This window comes from Coturnix japonica, chromosome 4 (genome assembly GCF_054131305.1).
Source record: "Coturnix japonica strain WE chromosome 4, WE-NBRP24, whole genome shotgun sequence".
In the NCBI taxonomy this organism is placed as follows: Eukaryota; Metazoa; Chordata; class Aves; order Galliformes; family Phasianidae; genus Coturnix; species Coturnix japonica.
The window spans coordinates 74,672,908-74,688,842 of record NC_140666.1 but is presented as its reverse complement, the minus strand read 5'-3'; the positions used below and the strand labels follow the sequence as shown (position 1 = coordinate 74,688,842).

The window sequence follows — 15,935 nt, the reverse complement described above, 5'->3', positions numbered from 1 at the left end:
TTCAACCTCCCTCTGTGTGTTGAGGGAAGGGACGGTCCAGAGAGGAGCAGGCTGTGTCCACGCTCCACTTGCTTGTTCCAAGTAAAATCCTGAATGGCGAAAGCGCTGCTGCGTCTTTCTGAAGCGTGGATCTTATTTTACGATTTCACAGTGTGTCCCTGACCTTCTGTCTTCCCTGTGGGGATTACATTGTCTGCAGCATTGGCTCTGTGGTTAGAGAGAGCAACAGCCTGCTTGGGGGTGGGGTGGAGCTGGTGGTTGGTGCTTTTGTTCTTGTGAAGAAGGTAGCATTATGGTATTTTGATATTTTATTTGGCCGCGGCAGTGTTTCCAATTCCTCATTCTTGTTTGTTGAAAACTAAATTGTAGCTTTCGCTTGATTTCTCCTGATAAAGGCATCTTGCGGCTCATACACATTTTCCCAATTAAGTGTTCTATGGGGAAGCTGGTCTTATTTGTTATGATTCCCGGAGTGTGCTGTTTTAGAGGTTAGAGTTGAAAGAATGAAATAAATGCTTTTAAAGTTTGCTATCAGACGTAGTCTGTGCTCCACTTAGCAATTAAGCTTTTCCACACTTATATTTGTTGGCTCATCCGAATACTTGGGCTCCGTTTCCTTTTGTTTGTTGATTCTTCCAGGTTTGTCAGGCATGTTCTTGTGCTTGTGATGTTACATTTACCCTTCTTGGACATACATTAAAATGTTGAGGATAACAAACTACTTAAAAAATGAATGTTCAAATGATTTGAACAGTGAGAAAGAATACCAGCATTGTAACAGGAGTGCAAGCAGTTGTGTGTGCTTGTGGATTGTAATCCCCAACTTATAGTTTGAAAGCTGTAAGTTAAGAGATTCTCTGAACAAATGTTCTCATCTTATCGGTAAATAGTTTCAGATCTGATAAAAAGAAGCACATTAAGAGCAATGATTATTATAGCGAGATTGCATTAATGATTGCATGTATGAACTGTTTTTGGCTTACAGCTCTGGTACCAAGATGCTTGTTTATATTAGCACTGAAATTTGATGATTCTTCAGTAATCTGTAAAGACGTTTTCTTTCTAGACTGTTCTGTAAAAGCTGTTATTGAACAGGAAAAAGAAGTGCTTGAAATTAAGAAGGAGGAATATAGTACCCAAATACTGCATCGTAATTTAATGAGCGGCTTGCTGTTCTGGTGGGTGCCTGAACTTGAGATAAAGCATATGGCTTTTCTGTAGCTAGTGTAGGCTGAGTGTAAAAACACAGTTCTTCCTGTAAAAGCTGGATGCCTGAGCCTGAATTGTGGTTTCTGTAGCGCGGGATGGAGCAGTAAGAATTTACTGTAGTGATTTTTGGAGGGAGTCGGTCCATGATGGTTTTATTATTTGCAGTGTGTTGCATTCTTCTGCTTGTGGCACGAGGAACGTTTTGATCAAAATTACTTGTATGTACAATGTGACTGAACCTAAATTGCCCTGTATCAGAGCTTGATGTAATAAGGTGTGCAGAAGCATGAATCGCAGACTGAACTGAAATGTATTTGTACTGTAATTTCAAATGAGGTGGGTAATTTGTGACTGCAATATGAGAACTGTCTTTTGGGCTTTTGTCGGGTATTTTTGATTTTATTTGTGAACGGTTTGGGGCGACTCATCATTTAAAGACAATAAATTAACAAAAATGTTATTTAATTGGCGTTGCGCATTTTGAGTTCAAAACACTTTAAGTAGTGATACTGCTTTGTATTGCTTTGAAAACTGCTGTGCTACAGAAGCATAGCAGCATTTCTGCCCTTAAGAATTTATTTTTCTGTCACTTTAAAATGGCTTAAAATGTGGAGTTGTCTTTTCTGTGTCTCTTGAGTTTGGGATAAGGCCGTCTGTAAAATAGGAGACAGTAACACAAGAAGTCATTGCCTAAAGCCTCTGCAAGGATTCCTGTAGCAACAAATAAGTAAAAGCATCTAGAAAGGGTAGGTAAAAGTGGCAAATGCTAGACATAACTTTGCGTACTTGATTAGCAGTGAAAACCTTTGCAATACCAGCAAGCAAGATTGTACTCGGATTGTTTCTCAAACAGTTTTTGGAGAAGCCCTGAAAAAACCGATAACAGCAGAAGCAGCTTATCACTGTGATGTTTACCAGAGGCTCCATCAAGTAGGAAAGTGTTTTAGTACCGCTTTTCAAAGTAGCAGGCCAAGTTGTGTGCCTGATTTAGTCACTGCAAAGTTGTGTGGTTAAGAGGTGTTTCCTGACCCAGCTTCAGGGGAAGGGAAGATGAATCAGATTGGGGATGATACAGGAGAGAGTTTGGCACCAATGGGATGAATTTGAGTGCAGTGGTAGTGGTCTGGGCATGCCAGGCATCTGGTTGCTTTGTTTTTAATGGGAAGAATGGAAAAAAAATTGTAGGAAGCTTTTGGAAGAAAATTGTGCTGCTTTGTTGTAGGTGTTTATATACAGCCCTCCCAGCTGTGAGGGCAACAGAACAGGAGTTGAGAGGTGCAGATGTCACTGGCAGCTCATTAAAACTGCACGTTTGGCATTTTGTGATCAGAAATTGCAGGGGGAAATAGACCAGTAAGGGGCTTGGAGCAGAGAGCGGGGCAGATGCTGCTGAAGAACTGGGAGGGAAAGCTTATGTGATCTGATGTTAGATGGCAAAAACTGCTCAGAGAGGCATGTTCATAAAGAATGGAATAGGGTCAGTACTGGATTTTGAAGGATGGAGTAAGGGTCAGATTTCAGTTGCTGTGGTCATGAGATAAAATCTAAGCTATTACAATCATGGCATGGTAGATATTGCCAGGATCCCCAAAGATTGCTATTTTTATCTCCTACAGAGAACTTTGTTTTGAGAGCTGATGCTTAGTTAAGTGTCCTGAAAGATAATGACTTGCAGTGGTAGAAAGGAGGCTGAAGCAGAGATATAAAGACCTGTGTTTAGTCTGTACTGAGACCAGGCTGATAGCAAGGTGTGCGTATGGAAAAATGGAGGTGGGAGCTGAGATGTTAACGTGGTGAAACACAGCAGAAATCAAGTTGAAGGTGTGTTTCTGACTTGGTAGCAGAAAGGTAATAGTTTCATGTTAATCCTGGTAACCAGGTTTAGTGAAAAGGAATGGAAAGGAATGCAAGACAAAACCTATTAAACAATTGGTAAAATAGCAGAGGTGAGTGAGGATGCTTCTTCAGAAAGGTGCACAGAAAAGACTATGAGAATGGTAAGCGGTGAATGAGGAGAAATGATGGCAAGGAAATCAGGAATAACCCTTCTGGAAAAGAAGCACTGCTGGTACTCATGGCTGATTGGCAGGTCTAGGAGGAACTGAATTGCACTTCGTGTTTGGATGCAAGTGTTCTCACTGAGAATGGCGTCAGTGGAGATCAAGGATGGGAAATTGGGTTAGACAGCAGAAGGACATCTCAGGGATAGGATCTTCAGGCTACAGTTTTTACTGTCACTGGAGGTTCAAATGTAGTGCTTAGTAAGATTTGAGTAATAACCTGGCTATGGCTATTATACCGTGTGTGTATACACATGGTGAGTGTTAAAGGTTGTTGAGGAAAAACTGGTTTGCAACCAAGTGGGTAGATGGTTTAGTGTGACTAACATTTAAATGATGATCAAGTAGCATGTCTGGGTGCTGGGAAATGTTTGTGAGCAGCACGTTTTCAAATGTGTCTTTTGAGGCTCAGCTCCAGTAGCAGTAATTTTGTGAATCTTGATTTGGATTTTATTTGCTTTCCTTGTTTACTTGTTGTTTGAAGTTGCTCTTTGTCGTTTCTTAACTATGGTTGATACGGAGCTCAAAGAAACTTCAAAAATAATTTGTCATTGAAAGATTTCTGTAAAAATAATCTGGGAAATGTGCTTGGTTTGGTTTTGCTTGTTTTTATTTTCTATGTAAAAGGCAGCATCGGTTACCAGTATCTCTCTGCGGCGAGAAAGCTGTGATTCTGTGCCATGAATGACATAAATGAGCCAGGGGGTTGTGTGTGGGAGAGGATACCCTTCCTTCCTTCTGAGTTGCTAAATTCTACTTTGCAGTAGCAATTAATTCTAACTTTTTTTTATCATTATTATGAGCTGAAGTAATTTCTACATTTGAAAAGAATACATCAAGAAACTGCAGTAGTCTGCAGCAGCAGAGACTTAGAAAGGCTTCCTGAAGGACCTGCAAGCGCCTTCATGGGTAGAGGCCTGCAAAACCAGGTTAATAGTCTGTAAGTCATTGTTTGTAGAGGGTACAGTTAAGGTGTATTACAAAGTTACTCTGTATTACATTTGTTCTGTTTTTATATAAAATCAAACAGAAATTGTAATTTTAGATCTACAAAATACATCTTTAGCACAAACAAGTATCATGTATTGCACAATACACGGGAGTGTCTATTGTGAATCAAGAGTGTAGTTTATTCCATGTATTAGCTTCACATTTGGAGAAGTGGCATCATCATCAGGATTTAAAAGTTTTGGGGCATGCTTTCTATATTCGCAGTACTCATCACCTGAAATGCTGTGGATGTTAATTGCAAGCACATTGTTAACTAACCTGTATGGTGCTCAGTGTGCTGAATCACTGCCTTCTGAGCACATTTAGTAGAGATGTGCTTCTAAGTGCATTTTATTTTTATTTTTTTTAAGCTTACAATTATAGATGTAAAATTGAATTACTGAACTTTTTTATGTGACAAGCTTATAATCTAGTGTTGCACATTTTTCGTATTCATCTTGAACATAATTGCGGAAATTAGTGAATAAGATTGTATGAGATGAGGAAATAGCATGGGCTTCACAGAATCACAGAATGGCCCATGTTGGAAGAAACCTCAAGGATCATTAATCTCCATCCTCCATCCCCCCTGAACAGGGTCGCCTACCTCCCCGTTTAATACCAGACCAGGCTGCCCAGGGCCCCATCCAACCTGGCCTTGAACATCTCCAGGGTTGGGGCATCCACAACCTCTCTGGGCAGCCTGTTCCAGCACCTCACCACTCTCTTGATGAAGAACTTCCCCCTGACATCCAACCTAAATCTTCCCTCCTTCAACTGAAAACCATTTCCTCCTGTGCTGCTGTTATCTACCCTTTCAAATAGTTGACTCCCCTCCTGTTTATAGGCTCCCTTTATGTACTGAAAGGCTGCAATTAGGTCACCCCGCAGCCTTCTTTTCTCCAGGCTGAACTTATGGTCGTTCCTTTCCAGAATAAAAAACTCAGAAAGTGAAACAGCTCTTAAGTTTAATTGAAAATTAGTAGTAGAAGTAGTAATTCCCATATCGTGATGTCCTCATGGAGTTGTGGAAAAGTAAGCTCTAAATTCAGAGTTTGAAATTATCTCATTTCCTGGGGTTCTGCTTAGGTTGTGGTGTGCTCTATTTGCAAGTTACCTGTATTTTGTGGTTGCTGCTGTTTTCTGAAGTAAGTGCTACCCAGCCTAAAGGAACTCCTTCATTACATATTTCTTTGGGATGTCACAGACTGCTTCTCAGAGGCACCTTATAGAACGCCATTTAAAATAATCTGTGCTGAAAAAATACTTCATTCACTTCAGTTGGAGTGATCACAACCTGATTGTGATACACGCCCTCATGTTTTTGTGCTTGTCAGTGTGTAAATGGTGTATCTGCAGTGATAAACTCTTTCACCAAGAAAAGAAAGAACACAGGACTTCACCATAAACATACAGTGTTGTAATCTCATGATTTGAGCTGTTCATTAGGAAAACACAAAGACAGGTGTTTGTACAGAAATAAATCTTCTCTCCTTTCTGTTATAATGGTATGACTAACTTGTATGAAGTGACATTTAATCAGTGTGCTCCAAAGCCACGGCTTTTGTGGTAAAAGGCAACAAGTGGCGTTGGCAAGTGGTCGTTTGTGACTGCTCAGTGTGAGGTTACACCTGTTACTTCACTTAGTTTTTCTAGTGAGGTTCAAGAGTTGTATTGCAGCGGGTCCTAGGCAGTGTTAATCTCATTATTTATAGTTATGTGAGTAGCTACGCAAATATTTTTAATTTCTCCATTGTGAGTACAGAGAAGTGTAGACGTATTTCTGTATGTGCCTGAAAATGATCTTTCTATTGGTATTTGTGATAAGATTGCTTAGTCTGTGGAATATTTAATCTGCACTTCTTTTTCTCATTTATACTGGTGGCGTATTTCCAATGTGTGGTGCTTTGGAGATTACCAGGAAGCCTGGTATCAGAAGGAAACTTGATCAGGCAGCCATGAAATTTAGAATTTTCGAGGCCTGAGAGAAGGAATCGAATGGTGCACAATACTGGTCCCTAATTGTGCTGTTACCACGGTCTGGCAAAAGAGTAAAAAATACTCTCTAGGCAACATCCTGCTTTTCTTTTCCTGGCAGCTCCTCTTTTAACTCAGTGATTTAATTTTGGCTATGAGCGGTAAATCTTGCAGGCAGAGCTTCTTTTGCAAGCCATAGATTAGGAATGGCCGGTGCAGAAAATAAGGTTAAACTTGTTTGGTCGGCAGAGCAATTAGTGAACGTAAGCTTTCATCAGATTTTGATACAGTAAGAGGAGTCTCCATTAATTGTTTACTGCTTTCACCAGTGTAGTAGCAGAAAGAGACCTTCAGACTGAAGGTCTGGACAACCAGAGAGGGGCTGGCACTTGCTCAGAGCTTATCGGTGGGTTCTAAGGCTGGCATTATAGAATAACAAACTTGGTAGTATCACAGTATTGCAGTCTTGTGCGAGTTGGAAGGGACCTTAGAGATCACCATTGTTTTGTTGTTGTTGTTCTCGCCTTCTGCGTAGAAGTCCTTCGTGTCCCGAACATGAAAAAACAAGTTCAAAAAAACAGTGCCTTGCCAAGGTCAGACGGGGAGTCGGTGGAGAGGTGAAAATAGAATTGCTGTCTCCTGCCTGGCTCTTGTTGCTCTATGTGGTTGGAGGCCGGGCTTTGGTCAGTGCTTGTGGGGTTTCACCAGGCGGTGCTGTACCTTCGGTCCCTGCTGCAGCTGTGTTGCAGGGTGAGATGGGTGGAAGATGTCAGGCTTCCTGAGGCATTTAGTTTGCGTGATGAAAAGAACATGGCAAAGTATTTGTAATTAAATGTTTTGGTGAAGGATGTTAGTATAAGCATTAGAAAGGTGCTGCTGTTTGATAACTGAGACATAAGGGATGAATGGGGCATGATCAGAGTATAAACGAGGCCTGAAAAAAGGTGAAGTGGTGTGTGCCGCAGTGTGTTGGAGCCGCGTCTTTGTACTACAGAAGAAATCATTCTATATAAGTATTTATTTTTAAATTCAGGATACTTTACTACTTTCCCATTCAACCAGCCAACACTGGTTTCAGTAGTAAGAAGTCAGGAAAGAAAAAGTTTTATTGAAAGACTGGTGTATTTCTGCATGTGTGTGTTTCTTTTCACACTCTCTTAGTTTTGTAGTAGATACACAGTGACGACTAGCAAAATCCTTCAGAACATAATATCTTCCAGAAGTGGGGGGGTATATAGCAAAAACTATTTTGGACGTGTCTTTTCTGGCCAAGTATTTTTCTGGCCAAACTTTTTTCTTTGGCTGTTCAACACTCCTGTGTTAGCATTGAGTCCTGGAGTGTTGTTTTTACTGATGATTTTTTTTTTCCCTTCCTGCATTCCAAACTTCTACTTAATATTGCATGATTGATGTCGTTTTTGTTTTATTTACACGTGCGCTACAAATCTCTCAGCAATTAACTTTGCTGAGCAGTTAATAAAAAGAAGTATTAAGGCCAGGCTTCCTCTTTGAAGGAGGCTTGTGGCACACAGTGCATTGTGACAGGCTGTTTCAGTCTGCACAGGTGATACCAGGTGAATCCTATTGACATGAAATTTAGGTATTTGAGAGATCTTACAAGTGCTGCTATCACTTCTAACGTTGTTCGGCTGCTGAGCATGGGGCTCTTCATTTGTCTGTATAATAGGTAAATATGTTGTATAGATAAAGGAGATAATGAGTTCTCCAGATCCTGAAGTATATTTTGACTGCTAAGGACATCAGAAATAGGAATCTTCAAGCATAAAACCTTATTAAAATATCTGTTTTAATAATACAGCTGTTGGCCAAGTTAGTGTTCAGTTTTGATAGTACAACAGATTGCTTGCAGTGCTCACACAGAGATAGTAGCACTGGGAATACTGAGAGCTGTGTTAAAACCAGCGTCAGAACGTGCTGTGTTTTTATTTGCAGTGGGCAGAATACCTGTGTTTCACAATAGTTAATGGACAAAACAAAGGGACAGTTACGAAACAGTGTTTAAAGAAGGGTTTATTGAAAAGTTTTTCTGGTAATTGACTTGAAGTGATAAGTCATACTTCAGATGGTAGCAAATGAAGAACAGTCCAGGCTCTTAGAGCCATTCCCAAGGCTGCGAGGAAGTTAAAGACAACTCTTTATTTATTTATCTTTTAATTCCTTGAGCTGTGAGTAAAATCACATTTCTTTCTGACAAGCTGCAGCATCTACATGGAGCTTTTGAGGCAGCAGTAGCTGAAAGCTGATGTTGGAAGGTAACTGAAGTCAGTGTGAGTGTTCACTGAATCTAGGCTGAATTTCTGCGTGGAAATAAGATGCATAAGAAAATGCTGGACATATCCAGTAAATTTCTACAGATGTTTTTTAGATAAACTCATTTTTATACTGCTTACTTAGTGTACAATCAGAAAAACTGATTGCTTCTCAACTGCTTTACGTTATTTCTGCATGGCACTTGAACTTACCGGTAGACTACACAACACACAACTTGTCAGTTTGCATAGTCATGAAGGTTGTATTGCATCGGGTCAAATCTAGAAGTTCATCTTTTTCAGTTAGAACAGTTCTTTAAAAAACAAGAAAAGCAGCAGGCCAACATTTGCCAGAAGTTATTAGGCAGTGATTAGTTTTACATCTGTGGAGATAAGAGGCTTCTTTGCTGACCTGTTGTCCTAGGTGCTTCTGGTGCATAGTACTGCAGTTGTGAATGTTATTAAGGTACTTTTTAAACATAGATTTTACTGATAGTGTTTCTGTTACCTTCAGTATTTTCTTAGGTAGGGTTTTTTCATTCAGAAATGATCAGTCTTGTTTTTTTTTCTTTAGATTAAAGTTACTATTCTATACTATATTCTTTTGTTAAGCACTGGAATAGGCTCCCCAGGGATCCCTGGATGTGTTTAAAAACCATTTGGATGTGGTACTCAGGGATGTGATTTAGCAGACAGTTGTTAGTTAGGGTAGTATGGTTAGGTCATGGTTGGACTTAATGATCTTTAAGGTCTCTTCCAATCTCAGCCATTCCATGATTCCAGCAGTGTCCAAATTATTTTCCTTAGACTGTATCCTTTTGTTTAAAATTAGTTGAAGGACGATTATAGCCACTGCTTGACATTCCTTGTCCTCTAGTTCCAGTTCAGACCCAATCTGCTTTTTGTTATATGTATGATGTGTATTGAAGTAATTTGTTATTTGTTGGTTTTAGTTATTTCCTGACTTTTGTGACCAGACGTCAATTTATTTTGCGTCTCTTTTTCTTAATAGAGTTGTACACCAGAATCCTTTATCTCCCTTTTTTTATCCTATGAAGTTTGTTTCTGGACGTTCTGTATTCAGCTGCATTTGTTCAGAGCAGAATTTCAAAGAACTTCCCAACCATGCTGTTTCTTACTCTGACTCCTTCAAGTTCATCTGTCATATCAGTTGTTGCTATTACTGTGGGGCTCATGGTGTGCTTATAGCATCGCCACCAGTATCTGCGGAACGAGGAAGTCACTGTTATGACTCAACCAATACAATAAGCATCAGCTGCATGTTTCATTAACTCCAAACCCTGTTCCTTTCTTTTTGGAATTTAGAGCTTGGACAGATTGTTGTCTTTGATCCTGAGAGAGTGTTTCTCAGTGCGATGCTGTTGTCTTCCAGCTGAGGCCTCATTACTGCAACTTAGAGAACTTGTGAGGACTGGGCAGAAAATAGATTCAAGAGCCCCAAATATCTGTTGTAACAAAACATGTATGCAGAGAGGTGTGGAGGAATAAGTTATACGGGGAAAGCAAAAAAAAAAAAAAAAAAAAAAAAAGGAAGATAAACATTAACGATGTGAAGGGAGGAATGTTGGGAGGGGTAGAAACAATAGAGGATCGCTTTATTTTGGAGGACTTCTGTTATTTCTTTTCTGTACCCTTCTCTTGTTTGTCTTGTTGCTGTCCTGTTCATGATTTTAGAAGAGTTTGGGAAGCTATTACTATTCTGTTATCCTCCAAGAGAGATGGATAAAATAGAACTTCAAATGGACTGAGAGTTACTGCTGCAATCTGTTGCTAGTGCCTTTGTAGGGAATGCATTGAAAATAGGGAAGAAAGGGAACACTTTGTTCTTACTAAGGCGATGTATTTCAGGAGCAACAGAACTGGGAGAAAGGATTGTTTTTGAAATGCTGAAAGTAAACAGAGTAAAGCTGAGAGCAGTTCTTGAGTGCTAACTTCTCTAACTAAGCAATGTCCAGAATGGTTGTGTGAATGTGTGAATCAACTTCAGATAGTTTGTTATACGGCTTTGTTTTACAGCTTGAATTGATATTTACTCTACAGAAAGTTTCTCCTAACATAGAATGGGTTAAAAGGGGAAACTATTAGTAAAATTGCAGCTTTTCTTTTTGGCCTGGATCAGTGGTTGAATACAAGCATTAGTTGTGCTTTTCCTTACACCTTTTCAGAACATTACGGAAGCAGTATTCATGCAGGGCTGATTTGATGTAGGTTAAAAACTCGAAGCTCAATTGTAGCATTTCTCCTCTGATGAGAAAGACCTTGAAAAGGAATCCTCATTAGTTCTTAGGTTTTATGATGCACTTGTCATGAACTTGCCTGCTGTTGTTGCATCACTCATTTTGAAGGCTAACATCAAGGTGTCCATCAGGTTGATGTGTAGCAATGCAGCTGTTTTGTTTTTTCAGTAGCAAAACTGCTGCCTCAGTTTACTCCATGCTGAAGCTGTTGATGTGGCTCTTTGGTCAAAGCACTCCTTCCCTCTTCGTTTGTCAAGAAAACTTAAGCAGTCATAGCCTGCAGATCTCAGAACTGAATAATGGTTCTGACCAGGCAGTCTTGATGTGTGCAATCTTTTTCCTATGATAAAAGGAACCTTTGAAAATTCAAACTTGCAACACTGCTTGCAGAAACAGGAAGCGAGCGCTTAAAGCTTTGTCCCAGATCTTCATTGCTTCTTGTGACTCTGATCTCTTCCTTTTTTCAGCTGCTTTCTTAATTTCTGTCTTGGAAGCCAAAAGTAGCTTCATGCTTTTCTCTTAAGAGTTGAGTCATTTATCTGTTTTTTTGCCAAATATCTGTAATGAAATCCACTACATTTTCTTCTGCCCGAAGCTGTTTATTGCATTGTCCACCTGCTTTTTGCCTTTGTCTCCTTCCTCATGGTTCCTTGTTCTGTGTTGTACAGTGTCTACAGTTAATTGTAGCTGTTAGAAACATCTTGAGGACTGAGAGCTTCAAGTGCCCCTGGTCCTTGCATGGTATCACACCTAGGAGTAGCTTGTATTCATTTTTAAACTTCAAAACCTTATCTGTTGGGTGGCACATAGGTTCAGAGCAGTGGTGCTTGCTTACGTGAGCTGACAGACCGTGTTCATCTTTCATTACAAAAGCAGTTGGGATAACTGGAGCTCACAGGCCCTCTCACTGTTCCTCGTGAGGAGTGTAGGAAAGAAGCGTTACTATGTTCTTTTAACTTAAAAATATCTGGTAAAGGAACTGTATTTATGGCAACAAAGCAGAACTGCAAGGAACCATCAGAAGCTCCATCACATTGACTTTTTGAAAAGCAAATACGTGACTAGTTGAGCCTCGTTGTGCTTTCCTCTTTGGTTCCTACTTGCAGTTATTGAAAGGTTTGTATTCTCATACTGCACCTGACACTGGGGTTCTGCTTGTGCCTCCCATCCGCATCCTGCTGCAGCCTTCAGGTCAGCTGCTGAGCCGTGTGATTTGCAGGCTTTTTGAGTGTTGCTTCGACGCTGAACTGCCTTTGCCGGCATGCTAAAAGTTCTGGGGTGGAATGACCTTTAAGCTTTGATCATGCTGATAGTGCCTTGTGGCACTGGGGTTCTCTTATACGTCCAGGGTAGTCCTATGTTATAGCTGAATGCTCCCTTGGTCTCTTCTCTGCCCCTCTGGTCCCCAAAGCACATAGTAGGCATCATTTGCTGTCTACATGCATAGATTGTGTGAGGGTACAGTTATTAATAAAGGCTGTGTTCATTCGTGGCATCAACACTGGGCTCAGAAATCCCCTGAACTGAAAATAGTCATAGACAAGGAGAGTGTTTCAGGGGAAATACCAGCTAGGCTTGCCTGATTCTTACTCTTCTTCAGCTGTCCATTAATCCCGCTGTTGGAGCTGGGCAGGTGGTCTACTGGGCTCTTAGGCATACTGACTCAGCATAACCCATGCGTTCCATAGCAGTGGGAGCAGAGGGCCTTGAGCCTCAGGTGCGCTGTGTCAGCTCTGCCCTTCTTCCTGCTGCTTTTACTCTACAACATCAGAAAGGAGACTGCTGAAGATGAAGGGATGGACTGGAGCTGTGGATGTGGCTGAGCTGTGTAAATACCCAAGTAGATCCTGATGCATATATTTGTGTGTGGAGGCATTCTGATCTTTCCTTTTGCTTCTCTTGAATTTCCTACTTCTGCCAAGCTGGCTTTTATTGTCTGATAGTATTTTGGAGGTGGGAAAAATAGATCTTGCTATCTGAGTTTTTAAGTTTTTCTCTAATTTTTCACTTAAAAAAAATTATGGAAACACTTAAGGCTTACGGCTTTGCTGTTTTACATGCGTTCATGTATTTAGCTGTAGGGAAGCTGGTCTTTCTCCTCCCCCAAGGGAGTTTCCTGTGTATATGGAAAAAATACAAAGCAGAAGTGAAAGACACCTCAGGCTTCCAAACCTGCCGCTTGCATTTCACTTCTCCCACTGCCCTCCTCCTCATCATAGAAGATAACGCATTTAAGACTTAGATGATGAAACAATGAATATTCTGTATGCACGAAACCTATTCTGATAGTATGTAAAGTTTCTCGTAAAGCACCTCACAGCTGACCTGACTTTTGTTCAGACTGTATTTTGTGCATGTTATTGCTATTGCTGATTTTCTGTTGTGTTGTTCTGCAAACAGCAGCAATAATGAACTTAACTTTCCTCCTGTAGGATGAGGAGAGTCAATTGGACAATACCATGAGCTTCTTCATCCCTAATGGGGAAAGTGTGGTGCGTGGGATGACAGAGACATGTGCTTACACTGTCTGGATGGCACATGGAAATGACAAATTGTTTCATAGCTAAGTTCTGCCTTTTTCAATGACATCAGTATTTTGGAAATGTCTTCCCAGACCCTAATTGTTGTAGAATTCAAAGCTATGTACATAGCTGAATTATGGGTTCCAAAGTTAAAGCAAGGGTGGATAATCAGTTCTCTAACATGAGATGAATTTTTTAATAAACTGGGAAGCAAAAGCAATGAAGGGCTCTTTGCAGTTTGTAGGCTAATAAGCGTGTCCACATTTTCCAGGCTGTATTAGTGGCTTGGAAGAAGGCGCTGCCTCTCTGCAGTGCTCAACTCCAAGCCACAGTTTCTCATATAGGTCACCCCCAGAATTTGCTTAGAATGAAACTTTTTCTGTTCATTTATCTTGGCTGCAGGGGCATCTGTACACTTTAACCCAGGAATTCAGCTTCCCTGCCTGATTTCTGGCCTTTAATTATTGCGTTTGTCCACGATACGCGTTTTTCTTGGAGAACTCAATCTGCCCTGTTTGGAGCAGCAGTAAGCAGGAATGGCAGAGGGGAAATCTCACCATCGGGCAGCACATTCCATGTACTACACGCTTGGCATTCCCTTGCTGGCTATCATTTTTGATCCAGGCAAGGTACAAGTAAGGCAGTGGTAGCTGCTAACTAAAACGCCTTCTTAAATTTGGTGGTTTTGCACTTCAGAACAGCTTTGACAATTTACTTTCCCTTCTGGCCTGAATGTACTTGAAAGGATGAGACTATGTTTTGAAAAGAGGTTGGGTTCAGAGCTCAGCAGTTGGGAGCCTTCGCAGCACTGCTTAGGCACGCTTATCATGCAGGAAAATCCTCACACACAGATCTGTGCCAGCACAAGCATTTTTCTGGGGAATCTTTGTCGTGGCAGACCCGGGTGCAAGATCATGTAGAATCTAAGTACTGTTGAGTAAAGCTGCCTTCTAATGTCCTACTAATGGCTTAGAATACCTCGGTCTGGTAAAGTTCATGTTAAAAACATTTTTGTTTTCAAGTTGGCTTCATAGTTTATAATGTACCTCATTAAGATTCAGGGAGAAGTTTTACCAGTAATTTGCATCTGTGTGGAGTTTAAACTTGACAAACCTGAAAAGCGAGCCTACTTGAATTAAGTATGATTCACACAATTTCCATTAAAAAAAAATGGACAATAATAACTGTTCTGCATTTTGTGTTCTGCGGATTCTTTTTCTTATGAAAAATAGCCTATAAAAGCTATTTTGGCACAAGAGAAACGTGTAATTGTGTAAGAGAACTGCAATCCTGTAATACCAGAGGAAAGGAAAAGAAGGTGTTAGTCTGCTGACATGTCAGACACACAACCTAAACTTTTCATCTGATTATTATAAATGTACTGTGATAAGGAGCGAAGGTGTGTTTGTGGAGTGTCAGTTCAGTTACCCTGTTCAGTAAGCCCTGACCTGTTCACAGTAACGGGTATTAAAAATATTACTGTATTTGAGGGCAGACATTGTGGAGGTTAAATTACCAATTTGTTTTTAAAAATGAGTTATACAGTTAAGGATAGCAGTAACTGAAATTGATCAGAAATGCATTTTTGTGTTGTTTTTGTTTGTTTGTTTTTAATAAATGCTCACTTTTTCTGTAGAAGTATTTGTTTAATAGGAATATGAGTTTCTGTCTCTTTCCTGTGGGGGAACACTCCTTTATTATTGCCATGGCAGTAGTTGAAATCTAAACTGATGACTTAATTTACCCACGAGTCAATTAAACAAACGAACAAAAAAACCCCACCAAAGTTTTTAAATGTCTTTAAATGCTTGTTATTAAAATGCAGTTCTACAAATTGCAGGCACACTGGCACCTAATTTTGCCATCGTGTGTGACTTTAAAGGTTTAAGAACACTCTGTTTATATAAAGGGCTCCCTGGTTGTAGGCTGCACAGATTGACAAAGAATGGCCTCTGCGTGATTTAGTTGTCCTAGAAAGTGAAGAAGAGCCTCTAATTCTCCCTCTTTTCTGGAATGTGTGTTTATTGCTGCTGTTTTTATATTCATGGGACGAAGTATTCATAAGCTTAATTACGAAACAATATACTTGAGATTGATTAATTCTAGGATACTGACAGCTCATTTTGCAACTGCGCCCAGTTAATGTTAGCGCAACCACATAATTCCCGAGTGATGCAAGAAGAAGATGTGTGAAATCTAGGAAAACCTGTTATTTTGTAAAAACAGGCTGGTGCCAAATACAGCTTTGTTAAAAAGTGCACGTGTTCACAGGTTCAGTGTCATCGCATCTATTGAAGAGACTAATTTTATTTGACAATTTGGAACACTGTGCATGAAAACCTGCTTGTGAGCTGATGCCTATTCTCTGATTTAACACTGATAATTATTTATGAATTGTTCTACAAATCTAGAAGCAGTGGATGAGACATAGTAGCATTGAAGTAAGCTTACATAACTGCAGTAATTTTCTTTTAATGAATAGGAGGAGCTTCTTCCATTTTACATTTGGAAGCGATATTGGAGTGTGGAAGTTGGAGGAGGAAAAGAAAAGAGAGGAAACAAAGAAATGATGACGTGTTCTTTTGTTGTTTGTTTTGTTTAGTTTTTATAGAAGCTTCTAAAACATAAAAAGTTGATGTAGCTGACTGA

The 15,935-nt window shown here is 40.1% G+C and overlaps 1 protein-coding gene across 5 annotated transcripts in view; it reads left to right on the top strand.

Moving 5' to 3' along the window:
- RBPJ (recombination signal binding protein for immunoglobulin kappa J region) overlaps positions 1 to 15,935 on the top strand; it is a 135,328-nt gene that overhangs the window by 81,457 nt on the left and 37,936 nt on the right. Inside the window, exon 1 of one of the 5 annotated variants that reach the window (XM_085545607.1) lies at positions 852 to 1,178. The exons of the other annotated variants lie outside the window; for them this stretch is intronic. Within the exon in view, the coding sequence (XP_085401733.1) occupies positions 952 to 1,178 (227 nt within the window). The 5' untranslated portion in view covers positions 852 to 951. Of the gene's footprint in view, positions 1 to 851; positions 1,179 to 15,935 lie in introns of those variants that run through there. 5 annotated transcript variants of the gene reach the window in all.